This window comes from Mesoplodon bidens (assembly GCF_964165515.1).
Source record: "Mesoplodon bidens genome assembly, chromosome: 6".
NCBI lineage: Eukaryota > Metazoa > Chordata > Mammalia > Artiodactyla > Ziphiidae > Mesoplodon > Mesoplodon bidens.
The window spans coordinates 2,576,813-2,590,705 of NC_138162.1; the positions used below are offsets into that span (position 1 = coordinate 2,576,813).

The window sequence follows — 13,893 nt, forward strand, 5'->3', positions numbered from 1 at the left end:
GGCCGGTTAACATATTTTTGAACAGACGTGTCCCTTTCCAGCTCTCGTGCCCACAGTGGTAGCGGCAGAGAGAAGCGGACACAGCGCTCCTTCAAAATTCTGCGCAGGGGTGAGTGACGGGGGAAAGGAAGCGGCCCTCCCGGTGTCTGCGGTGGCAACGGACTCAGGAAGAGTCAGCCGGCCACCGTCTGCCACCGTCTGTCAAGCACGCGGCCCACCTCCTCCACGGCGTCCTCCCGGCAACCCCATTCACAGACGGGGCCCAGGCTCAGCTGCCGGTGGCAAGCACTCAGGTGTCCAGGGAAGGACGCTGCAGGCCCTGGATGGTGGGGAAGGTTCAAAGGCTCCGTGGTGCCTCCCGGGAGCTCCGTCCCCGTGGCCAGCGTGGACAGGACACGGCCTTGGTGTCGCCAAGGCCAGCGTTGGGTTCTCCCTGCTGCCCCAGGGCTGTCCCCTCCTCCCCGAGTGTGGGTCACTGTCACCAAGTGGGGGGAGAGGGTTCTCGGCAGGAGGTTTAATGCAACAGTAGATTCCTTCCCAGGAGGGGCCCTGCAGGGAAGCAGGTGTGACTTTGTTAGGAGAATGCAAAAGGAATCCACACGCTGCAACCACTCTCTTCGGCAGGCAGGGGTCCCGCCCTGGCCTCAGCTGGCCCCTCCTTATTCTGAGGTGGGCTCTGTGTGATGACACCTGAGAGGCCAGAGTGGGGGGACAGGCCAGGCGGAGCCCCATCCGCACCTGCTCCCTCGAGCGAGGGCCTGGCCCACACAACATGCACCCCTTTGAGGCATGAAGCACCCCACCCCACCCAGTGACAGCCGGTCACCAGCCTTGGCTGCCACATCACAGGACCAGCTCCAGGGTCCCTGAAACAAAGGAAACCAAACTGCTCAGGCCTGACTGCCCCCCTCTCCCCTGCCCACACGCCCTCCTCCAACACCTCCCAGACAGGAGCTCCCTCCCCGCCAGCCTTGCCTCTGCCATGAGGAGCACCCTCTCCTTCTAGAACCTTCTACGGAGCCCCAGGCAGGATCAGGAACACTGCAGGCGCCACTGCCCCAGCTCGTGGGATCCCTCCGTTCAGGTGAGAAATGCTTGGGAGCAAGACAGGGGTGATGGTGGCACAACACTGTGAATGTGCGAGCTGCCACTGAGCCGTACACTTCAAAGGGATGAAGCTTATGTGAAGTTTAGTGCAACTCAATACAAAGTCAGAGAGCACAGGACAGGGTGGTGGGGCCGGGCTAGGACCAGGGAATCAAAGACGGAGGCTGGGGCTTCCCTGGTGGCACAGTGGTTGAGAGTCTGCCTGCCCATGCAGGGGACACGGGTTCGAGCCCTGGTCTGGGAGGATCCCACATGCCGCGGAGCAACTAGGCCCGTGAGCCACACCTACTGAGCCTGCGCATCTGGAGCCTGTGCTCCGCAATGGGAGAGGCCGCGATAGTGAGAGGCCCGCGCACCGCGATGAAGAGTGGCCCCCGCTCGCCGCAACTAGAGAAAGCCCTCACACAGAAACGAAGACCCAACACAGCCAAAAATAAATAAATAAAAAATTAAAAAAAAAATCTTTGCTAATCTAATGGCAAAAATAATGTTTAAAAAACAAAAAAAAGATGGAGGCTGGTCCCTGCTCCCAGGAGCGCTCAGCCCAGTGAGGACCCAGCACGGCGTGTGTGCAGAGGTCCACGCGCCTAGGGCGCCCCGACGGCCGCCACCCGCTCCCAAGGCCCCTGTCCCATGTCACCTGCATTCACCCCCACTGCTGCCACAAAGCACCCCAAACAGTGGCCCCAAGCGACACGGGTTTACTATCTTGCAGTTCCGGAAGGTTAGAAGTCTGCAGTGGGTCTTAGGGACTAAAATCAAGGTGTCAGCAAGGCTGGCTCCTTCCAGAGGCTCCAGGGGAGGATCCATTCCTCTTCCAGCTTCTGAGACGACCCGCGTTCTTTGGCTCGTGGCCTCCTCTGTCATCACATCTCCTTCCTCCGACTCTGATCCTCCCGCCGCCCTCTTACAACTACAGATGTAAGTACATCTATAAAAACGTAACCTGCAGAGAACCGTTTCCCTGTCACACAGGGTCCAGGAGTTAGGAGGTGGATGTATCTTTTGGGGGGCCACCTGTCAGCCCACCATCCAGCCAGCAGCCCGTGGGCGTTCACAGAGTGTCAGGGGCTGCACTAAATCACGCTGCACAGTGTACGGGCTCACGGCAACCTTGCGTGGCAGGGGGAGCTTTCCCCGCCTACAGAAGGAGAGACAGAGGGTCCAAGAGCTTCCCTGCCTACGGTCACGCAACAAGCAGGCGGCTGACAGATGAGACCTCCGCCGGCAGGGGGCGCCTTGGCTTCACCTTTCAGTTTCAGCCGCAGAGAGGGTCTCACCGTCTCCTCCTTCCCAGGCATTCCCAGCCGCGATGATCCCTCAGTCGGCAGGGCTTCGACAAGGACCCACATCCCCACACGCTGAGCTGGTTGGCTCCCCAGGGACCACCCCCACCGCACACACACATCACTCCTGATCCCCCAGCCAGCACCAGGGTGCGGCTCGTAGATTAAGTCTCCTATTCATCAGCCTCTGAGAAGCATGATTGGGGCTTTTGTGGAAAATCAGCTCATTATGCACAGAGCAAGCGTTGTGAAAATGATCATTTTTCTAAAGGAGCATGTTGGGCTCCTATCCAGCCATGAAAGAAATGAGGAAGAGATTCTTCAGGGCTGCAGGCTTGGTCTGTGCGTTTTCAAAACACAGAAGGGTTTGGCTAAAGGAACACCTTCTGCTAATGAACGACACCGTGAAATGCTCTTAAGGGAAAAGAGCTTAGTGAGCGTTTTGTGTCAGCGCCGGTGGCTCCCAGGACGGTAAACTGCCCGCGAAAACTCAGCCTGTACGGTGCACGGGGAGAGATTATTCAAAACGCGTCGTGCTACAGGGGCGGTCAGAGCCCGCCTCCCAGGCTCAGGGTGGGTGAGCCGTGTGAAGTGATGGAGGTCCTGTCCCCAGGGGGCTGCGGAGGGAAGGGACCCTGGGAAAGTTCTGGATTGGGGCTCAGACAAGGAGGGAGAAACACAGGGTGAGGATGGGGCACAGGGGAAACCGAGCGATACGGACGAGGAGGAGATGCAGGTGAGCCGGGCAGTTCTTCCTGCAAAGGTGCTGCTCCTGCCGGGAGGCCCTGCCTCTTCCTTTTGTCTGCAAACACCTCCCCCATCCCCTTCATTTCCCCCTCCCCCGTGTACAGTAAAGGGTTAACTCAGCGGACCTGGGCTGCCCACACCCTGCACATTCAAGAAAGATCAGGCCCTGGCCCCGTGGCTCCCGGCAGGGACCTCTGTGCCCTTGGGATGTCCTGCTGATAAGAACATCTTTGTCTACCTGGGGGGCCCTGGGCCCAGCCACAGAGTCTGGGAAATGGTGGGGTTTGTGGGGGGCCTAGGGCCCCACCGTACCAGCTCGACCTCTGCAGGGGCTGGAGGCTAAGGTCACCCATGTGGTCAGTCAGCCATGTCTACATGACCCACCCCAAACAAGAACCTGGGCACCAAAGCTCAGGGGGACTTCCCTGGCTGGCAACCCTCACCCATGACATCACACATCGTTCTGGAAGAATGAAGCACTGTCCACGCAACTCCTCGGAGAGAGGAGACCTGAAGACTCGTGCATCGTCTCTCCTGGACGCCAATCTATGTGCCTTTTCCATTTGCTAATTTGCATCTGTCTCCTTTTGCTGTAATAAACCAGAATCTTGAGTATAGCGGCTTTGCTGAGTTCTCTGAGTCCTAGCGAATCGTCAGACCTAAGGGTGGTCTTGGGGGCCCCCAACGCACCCTGTCATGTCATTGCAACAAACTATAGTATGTACTGAGCCCTTCTGTGGGCCAACACTGACCTCGGGATTTACGTGCCTCATCTGAATGAACCCTGATGAGCCCCCTGGGTGAATCCCCATCCACCAACTCAGAGAGGAGCTTCCCACACAAGGCACACAGCCAACAGGATGCAGGGTTTACAGCCGGGTCTCACCAACTCCGCAGCCCAGATCGCAACCCTCTCTGCTCACCATCGCCCTAGGGGCAGCCACCTTCAGGGCTGGGGTCTTCATTCCCCATCCAGGGGGCCACTGTGCCCACACACTGCCCGGGCGGCTCCCGGAATAGGGAGGAGAGAGGGCAGGTTTCTAAGCTCACCTGCCAGCCTCAGAGAGCACCACGGGAGCAGCCTGGGAGGCACCTGGGTCGTGGGGCGGGGGCCCTGGGACCATGGGGGCAGAGAGGTCAGGGGAGATGGGGGGATGGGGGCGAGAAGGCCAGGAGGGAGGGCACCACCCCGTCCTCCAGGGGCCTCCACACTGATCAGAGGTCACACGCCCGCCCTCAGGCCCCTCACCACCTTCTAAGCCACCAGCAGACCCTATGGCTGGCTGTCAACCCTCAGGGAAACTGAGCCTCTAGGAGCCTGTAGACAGGGCAGTCACAGCCTCAGTCACGGGCCTCGGGCCCGGCAGGGCACGGCGTGGGGAGCCTGGCACGGTGCTCAGGCCACCGCAGGACCGAGTCCCAGCACAGCCAGCTGGCTCGTCCGCCCCAGGAGCACCGCTGGGCTCCCCGGCAGCAGGTCTCTGTTTGGGAGGATGGTTAATGGACTGAAAGAAAAGCTCACATTCTCACGTCACGTGACAAAGCAGATAAAATGCCTAACTCTGTGGCAGGACTTCATTGCTGCTACGTGTACATGTAGACATGCACACAGGTGCAGAACGTGCTGGAACGGGTAAGAGGCAACCCAGAACACCGCCTGTCATCCCGGGCTAGCGAGGGAAAGAACAGACGACCGTTTCTGGGAAAAACACACACAAAAAATCCACGTACTGTCTTTGTATCCAGAAACAACTCACTTTTCTCAATTAAACATTTTTAACATGTCCCTATTACAGACAAAAGCTACAGTGAAAACCAGCCCATGCAACTGGGGGCCTCACAGCTGAAGTTCTAGAATGTAGGCTGGGTGGTGGGTACAGGGGTTTCGTCTTCATGTTATTCCTTATACCCTAAACACGTTATAAATATCCTCAAATATGTGTTTAATAGCAGCTTTAAAACATTTTTAAACAGCCAATCCTTCAGCTGACATTAAAAAAAAATCCTCAATTCAATGAAATTTCTGAGTCCTTGGAGAACCCAACAGAGAAAGAGGTTCTGGGTGGGTTCCCTAATATTTGCGTCTGTTCCGGTGACCCTCTGGACCTGGGCAAACAGCCCCACCAAGGGTCCCACTGCAGTAGGCACCCTGGTCCTGGGACCCCCAGCCCACGCATGTGCAGCGCCCCCCTCCACGACAACACCAGGGTGAAGCCCCTCCGTAGTTCCACCACCTCACAAAGTCACCTGCACCCAGCCAGGTGCGACCCCATCCACTCCACCCTCAGGTGGAGCTATTTCTGCCCTCCCAAGCTTCTCATCCCCGCCCTGATAGCCCACAATCCCCAGGGACATCGAGGAAGGCAGGCCCTGTGCTTGTCCTCACCGGATATGGAACCTGGTCTCCCTGACCCCAATCCATGGGTCAGAATCCACAATGACCAGTCCTCACCTGGGGGGGGCATCTGGTCATCCACAATGACCAGTCCCCCCCTCCCCCTCCCCCGTGGCCGGCATGCCCCCATCCCCCCATCTCCCCTGACCCCTCCACCCTCACAGTTCCAGGGCCCCTCGCCCCACGATGTCGACGTGTCAGGGACGAGAGATCAGACCACGGGGGCCATGGGATTCCCTGCAATCCAAGCAGAATTAAAGCTGAGGGTGGAGAGATTCCTGCCGGGAGGCCGGCAGCCCCAAGCAGGCAGGCCCCCTGGTTCAGCCCCATCACAGCAAACAAACACTGCTACTTCATGCGAGGCAAAACCCACTTCGATGTGTGGAGAGTGCACTTACGTAGGCAATGATCTGTGAAAGGATTAATTTGCTGATCTTATTACCTAAATCGAGAGAGATTTTGCAGCCATCAGTAACGTGCTGCAAGATTTCCCCGGTGTGAGCTGAAGCCTCTCCCCTCCTCCCCGCCCCTTCCAGCCGCTGCCAACAGGCAACCCGACAACACGCTGAAAATTCATGAGAAAGACACAGGGCAGAGGGTGTCTGCTCCAAACTCCAACATCTGTGACAGGGCACGCGGTGGGCGGATGAAGATGAAAGGGCAGGCACTCAGCAGTGCGCGCTCTGCGAAGCTCACCTGATCCCTTTGGTCTGAGCCAAGTTGTGCAGGGAGAGTCTCGACACGGCCGAGATGACCTGGGGGGAGACGAAAAGATGCTTCTGTAATTTCACCAGAAAGCCTAAAGTCATCGTAAAACTGTAATGAAGTGTTTTGTGTCGAGAACAGTTCATCGAGCCTGTTTCATCTTGGTAAACAATAACAAAAAAACACAGCATAAGATTTTTTAGGCAAGACACCTATTTTGTATTTATCGTGCAAAATATGTCATTTTGGTGCACTAGTATTTGCTGAGGGCTGCTGCACGCCCGGCGCAGTGCCCTGGAGAGGAGCAGGGCTGGGCTCACAGCGCCCCCTCTGCCGACTCCTGGGGCTCCGACATCAACCACTCCCTGAGTCTCGTTCTCCCCCAGGAGAGGGTCTGCCTCATCGGGGCCACTGAGGGTCTGCTCAGACATCATGCCTTCAAAGTACTCACCCCAGGCTCCTGTTCTGGAAGTTACCATATGATTAATAACAGCTCCTGTTCCCGGTAGGTGCTGATCCATTTCAGAGATGGGGAAACAGTGGCCCAGAGAGGTCAAGAGATTTTTCCCCAAGGTGACACAGCAGCCCGGGGCACAGCGTAGACGCAAACATCCCAGCATAGTGCTCCCTTCCCTTCCAGCCCCTTCTCTCTCCAGTGTGACCATTTAAACAGATGCCCGGCATCCCGGGGGGTCAGGGTGTAGCGGGAAAACGAAGAAGCCCGCGTCCAGATTTCATGAGGGGATCCCAGCAGGCTCTCCCCAGACCCACAAGACTTGTCAAACCCAGATTCCTGAAGTGCTCGGCCATCTGCCGCCCCTGCCCCAACCCGGTCCTGCCCTGTGTCCAGCCCCCTCCAGATACACAGGACCCACCCAGCTCCCAGCCTCAGAGGCCTCAACGCGGCCATTCCACAGATCTCCAAAATGACCAGTGGCAAGCAGGGATGAGGCTCCACAGATGGTCGTGGGGCAATGGAGGCCAGGAGAGGGTGGTGACTGACCCCAAACACAGAGCATAAGGCACTCGAGAATGACTCACAACTCACACAAGCTGCTCACAATTCCTGGCAGGACTGATGGGGCACCTGCCGTGCCAGACACTGAGCACTGAGGAGGCAGGGGCGAGCCTCGACTCTGGGAGCCGGCTGTGTGTGCACGGGTGTGGGTGTGGGGGTGGTGTGGGTGCGCGTCTGAGGACGGGGAACATGAACACGGGCCGTGAGGACCACTTGCTAAAGTCACAGACACCCTCTGCTGAGCACTGGCTGTCTCAGAAACTGAGTCTGATGGGCCTTGCACGGGCATCATCCCAGCGAATCCTCACACCCCTAAAGGCCAGGCCTGCCGTGCACACTTGGGAGACGGGAAAACTGAGGCTAGGTCACCTTCCCGAAGTCCCCCATCTGGGACACATGCCTCAGACTTCCTTGTGGGCAGCTCTCCTTCTAGCAGCAATTTCTTTTTAAAAAAGAGGGGGAGAGAACCCCAAACCATACAGAAGGGCCCTTTCTCAGCTGGCGAGACGGCAGATTCAGTCAACAAGCTGAGTGCTGTGCGCTGTCTTCCGGTAGGGGTTCTATTTCAGGGGCCGGGACGCACGGAAGTTATGAATGCAGAGAATGACAGGGTTCTTCTGTGTTTTCTCAGACAAGACTCAATGGGCTTATTGTGCAGCTGGCCCAGCCAGGGCTCCCACACTCGTGTGCTCCAAGAGGCCTTTCACAAATAATGAGCAACTTGGCTTCTGCTGTTATTCTTGGCTTTTAAGGGCTGTAAATATTTAGGAAGAACAAGAATTAAAGCAATATTGCTTGATGTCCTTATAGTTACTAGATAGAATGCTGGAAGTGTTAGGGCGAAAGGGCTTAGCCAACTAGAGGGCACACATGCCACCCCTCTCCTACGCCTACCGTGGCAGACAATGCTAATCAACTGCCGCACTCCTCCGCATGGAGCCAGACACAGGCTTAGAGTCCTTCCTGCAGAGTCCACACAAGGCACCAGCGGCCGGTCAGCATCGGCACAGGAGACGAAACCTGTCTGCCAACCTGCAGTCAGGGCCGAGGCCGAGTCTCATACAGGTGGAGCCCAGGACAGGGAGGAACTGCCACAGCTGAGTGAGCTGAGGCCAGGAGACCGGTCCCTGTGTCCACGTGTCCACAGTCCCAGCGCAGAATGGCCTCTCCTGCTGCTATGACCACAGCAAAGCTCAGCCCTGAGCTCTCAGTCGCTTTGCTCCAGGCTGGAACCTGTCACTAGCAGTTTGTACAGGGCTCCGCTCTGGATGTGTGTCACCAGACAGGAGCAGCTCCTTACACGGGGTTAACAGGATTAACTGTCCCCGCTCTGCCGGAGGTGCCCTGCCCCTCGCTCTGCGTGGGCTGCGCATTTCTTGGCTGGTGTCTGCACAAGAAGGGAAATCTCAGGTCTCACCAGGGGGGACCTCACTTCAGTGACCAGAGGCCCAGGGCAGGGGCTGCTGGGGAAAGACGTGGGACCCCTCAGAGCCGTGGGGTCAGATGAGGGGCACTGGCCACGCGTGAAAGGTTAGGGGTGCGGGGCGCGTGAAGCACCTCAGTGGCTTCCCGAAGGGCCTTTGGCTGGTGCCTGCCCCACTCCCGGGATGGAGGAGCTGGGCTTCCCCAGAGGCGTCACTCTCCCGTGATGATCAAAAACCTCCTGGCCCACGGTCCCTGCCAACTCCTCTGAAAACGTAAATGTCAAAGGATGACATTTCCCCAACTTTTATCTCCATTTCTCATCTGCATCCCTGATAATGAATGAAAAGACACAGCACCTGCTCTCCCTCCTCCCTCACTCTTCTCCTTCCCTCCACGTACAAGCGGCTCAAACCTTTGGGCTCAGCGATCCACCAACTGTTCCCGCCTGGGCCCACGGAGCCTCAGCTCCAGGCAAACAAAGAAACATGTGTGCAGGGGCCGGGCAGGGGATTGACAGGAGAAGGGTGTGCGCCCACGGGGACCAGTCCTGCTGGGAGGAGAAACGTGCAAGGCCAACTCCCCAAAGCCACGGCTGTCTGTGCTGTTCACTTGCATCTACCTCCTGCCTTGACTGTGACCTTTAATGTTTCAGCTCCTTTAAGACTCGGTGAAGGAACAAGAATGGGTGTGACAGCCTAGAGGCTGGGAGGCCGGGGTCCGGGGTCTGGACCCTGGATGGCAGTCTTGGCCCCGTCCCCACCAGGCATGGCCTGCTCTGACCCTGCAGCTCTCCACCCGGACTCCATCCGGGCAGAGAGATTCCCAGACACCGGTGACCAATCAGCTTCCACACGTGCATGGGAGGAGCTTTAGAATGGAGACCCCCAGGCCCAGCCCAAAGGCTCGGACAGAGGTGGCGGCTCCTCCTCAGAAGGTGGCCCAAGCAGAGCATGTGTGGGGTTCGGTTGGGGGCCACCGGAGTGGGTCTGGGCTGCAGACAGATGGTCTGCTGGGGAGGAAGAGCCCAGACAGCCCTGGGTTCAAATCCGGCCCCCCTGCCTCAGTCTGCCTGTCTGTGAAATGGGGGAGAAAAGCATGTCTCAGGCGGCTGGCCTGCAGCAGGTGCTCACAAACGGCTCACAGAAGGGGGTTTTGCACAACCCGGGGAGCGAGGAGATCCACGCGGTGATTACGGGTTGCCTCACCCACCCCCTATTTGGATGAAAACACAGGAAGAGGGCAAAGCTCCTGGCTTCAGGCTTGAGCCTTTGTTATGACTTAAAAAGAGGAGCTCAGGACGAGGGCTGAAGAGGCAGACAGAGACCAGAGGCCGAGGGAGAGACGGAGAGATGAAGAGACAGAGAGAGAGGGGATCTCGGACTTCAAAAAGCAGCATCATTCAGGGGTCTCCAGGGGGAGACAGGGAGGACATCCCGAGACCTCCGGGCAGCTCTGGACCCGTTACCCCTTTGCTGAAGCCTCTGCTGAAACCTGCACGGGGAAGCAGCCAGACAGCGGCCTCGAGGGCCTGGCCCTGAGTGGGCGGAGACAGCTCTGGGCTGCCGGGCTTGCCAACCCTCCTCTGCTCGGGTCGTCCGTGGGCTGCAGGAGGCCCAGCCATCATCAGTCAGCCTCCTGCCCAGCAAGGGCTGTAACTCAGGTGAGGACTCACCTTCTACTGCTCCAGGGCAGAGTTTGCAAACTGCAGGTGTTGACACACTGGTGAGGCATAAACTTGGACGGTCCTAACGGCATTTTTTCCGTGAAGTAGGATAGGATGGGACGGAAAAGGACGGGAGGGGACGGGACGGGAAGGTAAGGTAACTTAAGTAGTACCTCATGAAACTTTTGCCTCAGTCTAGAGGACGTGAATGAGTTTAGCTTCCCTGACTTAGTCACTCATCAAATGTTTAATGCGCCCTGCTAAGTGCAGGCGCCGTGCCTCGTGGTCGGGACGTCATAGAGGGTGGATCAGATTCAGGGCCACTTCGCTCCCCAACAGGCGCCATCTCAGAGCTCCAAGAGCCCCAGGAGGCTCCCTCCCGTAAGATAGGCTGGACTGAAATTGTGGCCCCATTTTACAGACAGGAATTCAAGGCCCAGTGACCCACGGACTCGTTCAAGCTTACACCGTCAGCTGCGGCTCTGAGAGGAGACCCTTCTGTTATTCACCCCACTGTACCTTCAGTCCGTGACATGTCTCTCAGCCTCCATGCTTTCCCCTTTCCCTACAGGGCGAGCAGAGGCCATGGTTCCAGGGGCTCCATGCAGACAGCTTCAGGCACCCCAGACAATTGACACCTTTCATGTCCCATGGTCAGCTTCTCCAAGCTCTTCTGGGGCCGGCATCACATCTGACCTTCAAAACCAGGCTCTGAGCTGCCTCTTCACATTTCACAGGTGAGAAAAACTGCAGCTCACCGAGTTTATATGATGGCCTAAATCACAGAGTGACTTTAAGAATGCTCAAAGAATATCTGGGGATTTGGGTGGGTGGGTGGATGAGCAGACAGGTAGATGGGGGGTGAATGGGGGATGGATGGATGATCCGTTGATTGGATGGGTGAACAGATGGACAGACAGACAGATGGGTAGGTGGATGATGAACGGTTGAATGCACGGATGGATCGACAGATGGGTGGATGGGTGGACGGACAGATGGACAGACAGGATCAACAGCAAAGGTTCCATGGGTAGGTGGATGGTGAATGGTTGGATGGATGGATGGATAGACAGATGGGTGGATGGATGGATGGATGGGTGGACGGACAGATGGACAGACAGGATCAACAGCATAGGTTCCAATGAGAACCTGCCTCTCAATCCCCACTTCTTAATCATGAGAACCTGAGCTACCGTTTATTGAGCCCTTACTAAGTGTCATGCACTGGGATTAGCATGACACAAACATGGTTCCTGTATGGATGGTTCTCTCCCCCAACTCTCCACTTACTAGATGCAGACGCTGGGGACGAGAGAGAACAAGAACCCTGCCCCAGGTCACCCAGCAATAAGTGGCTGCCTTAGGAACTGGACCCAGTCTGTGTCAGCCAATCCCGTGCTCCCATCAGCTGCACCATACTCCACACGGGAGCCCGCAGTGGGCAAAAAACCCCCAACTGCTCTTCCAGGCCCAACCAGACCACATCTTCCAGCCTCGCCTGCAGTGACTGGGAACAGACATCAAGCACGCTGCTTTGCAGACCTAGCTCACGAAACCACCCTGCTCCCGGGGTGACCTCGAAAGCCCCACTTAAAGGTGGCAGAGCCGCCATCAGCCTGGACCCCAGAAGGTCTGCACGGAGCAGAGGCCACACACGCCCGCACGCCCGTGCACACGCTCCCTGCCCACCGGCACACTCTCGGAACGGTTCCGCCACCTCCCGTGTAAGCCAGCCCAGCCCAGGCCTATCCGTCACGGCAGCTCTGCGGTCATCACACAAAACGTCACTGCCCTGCAACTCGAAACGTGAACCTAAGAATGGGCAGAGACGACCCAGAGCAAGAACAGAGGTGGCTACAAGTCGGCCTTTAAAAGGGCCCGGCTGCCCAGTCGCTGGTCAGCTGACAAGTGGGCGGGTCCGTCGGCCCCGCTTGGTCAGGAGGGCTTCCTGCCCCAGCTCCCCTCGGTCATTAGAAATCATTAAGCAGGAAACGCACAGACCAGGAAGACTTTCTTATCAGCCAGGACCACTCATCTGCAAACACACCAGCAGCTCCGAGGAGACAAAACGGGCCAGATGATCAAGCTCATTTAAATACGTTGCCCGGAAACTCACCTATCGGCGGGGAAATCTACAGCGAACTCGGCTGCATGTTTAGAAGCAATTCATTATACATTGCTTTCTCCAGCTCAGCGTGCATTGCCCTTCCTTTTTTCTCTTTCCGCATCAAGAGCGAGGTCAGAAACACTTGTGCCGTTGCCTTCGGAATGACAAGCGGCCGGCAAGCAGTGATTCATTACGAAGCACAGGCAACCACAGCTCCGTGTTCAAGCTCCGCCGCCAGAAGGCCGGGAAACAAAAGCGAGCGGGGAGCACGGTCACCTCTCAGCCACCGCCTTCTGCACAGCAGTGCCACGGTACCTAACAGATGGGGTTTTCCTTCAAGGGAGCCAAAAGGATGCGGGGAGATGGGAGGGAGCCAGACCCCATGCCCCAAAACAGCGAAACAGCAGAATGAAAAAAAAAAAAATGCCACTCACGGGCTTCCCTGGTGGCGCAGTGGTTGAGAGACCACCTGCCGATGCAGGGGACACAGGTTCGTGCCCCGGTCCGGGAAGATCTCAAATGCCGTGGAGCGGCTGGGCCCGTGAGCCATGGCCGCTGAGCCTGCACGTCCGGAGCCTGTGCTCCACAACGGGAGAGGCCACAGCAGTGAGAGGCCTGCGTACCGCAAAAAAAAAAAAAAAAAAAAAAAATGCCACTCATAGAGCCAAGTCAGTGACCTGCAGCAACCTGGGAGGCGGAGTGCTCGGAGGGACGGTCTGGTAGCCTTCAGAGGGTTGGGGCTTGAAAGTGATTTAGGAGGAAAGAAAAAGTTAGGCTAAGAAAGAAAAGACTATGGATATCTCAGAAGTGGCCCACTGCTCTTTCGTGCCCTTGAACTGAGTTTTCAGTGAGAGTTGAAACAATTCCCCAAATCTAGCTGCACTTCCTCACTCGGTGGGTCCAGATCAAGACCCTCAAACGCAGGGAGAAGAGACCATCCCGAGCCTCAGGGACCAGCAGCCCAAATCTTCACACCTCGGACTCTGTAGCTGCTGACGTCTGTGACCCAACCCAGAGGGATCCCTGAGCCCCGGGCCCTCTCGGACCTGTGATGGTGGCCTCACACTGCTCTGCCTGCAGTGCACCTCCAGTGGAGCCAGCCCCTGGCGTGCCCTCAGCTCCCTCTGTGCATGGACACTCCTCCGTCTCCACGGCCACCCACCACGGGGGCTGCCCTGCTCTTCCTTACAAGTTGAGAAAACTGAAGCCCAGAGAGGTACGGTGACAGGACCAAGGTCTCACCGCTGGAGGTGGGGACCGCACTGGAGCCCGGCTCCTCAAACCCATGGGAGGCCCCACAAAAGCAAGGACGCTGAGCATCCGTCCCAGCCACCACCCGCCCCAGGCCAGGAGACAGCCCTGGCCCCCACCTTACCCAAGGTGGGTGATCAAGGAGGACAGGCTGGGCCCTGGCTCTGCTCTCTGCTCGGCCCTTTCTCT

General features: G+C 57.5%; 1 protein-coding gene across 5 annotated transcripts in view; it reads right to left on the reverse strand.

Moving 5' to 3' along the window:
* The window catches only part of VAV2 (vav guanine nucleotide exchange factor 2), a 177,992-nt gene that overhangs the window by 76,303 nt on the left and 87,796 nt on the right, over positions 1-13,893 (reverse strand). For all 5 annotated transcript variants that reach the window (XM_081237303.1, XM_081237302.1, XM_081237299.1 and 2 more), the window contains exon 3: positions 6,232-6,290. In XM_081237303.1, coding sequence (XP_081093429.1) covers positions 6,232-6,290 — 59 coding nt within the window. The remainder of the gene's footprint in view (positions 1-6,231; positions 6,291-13,893) is intronic.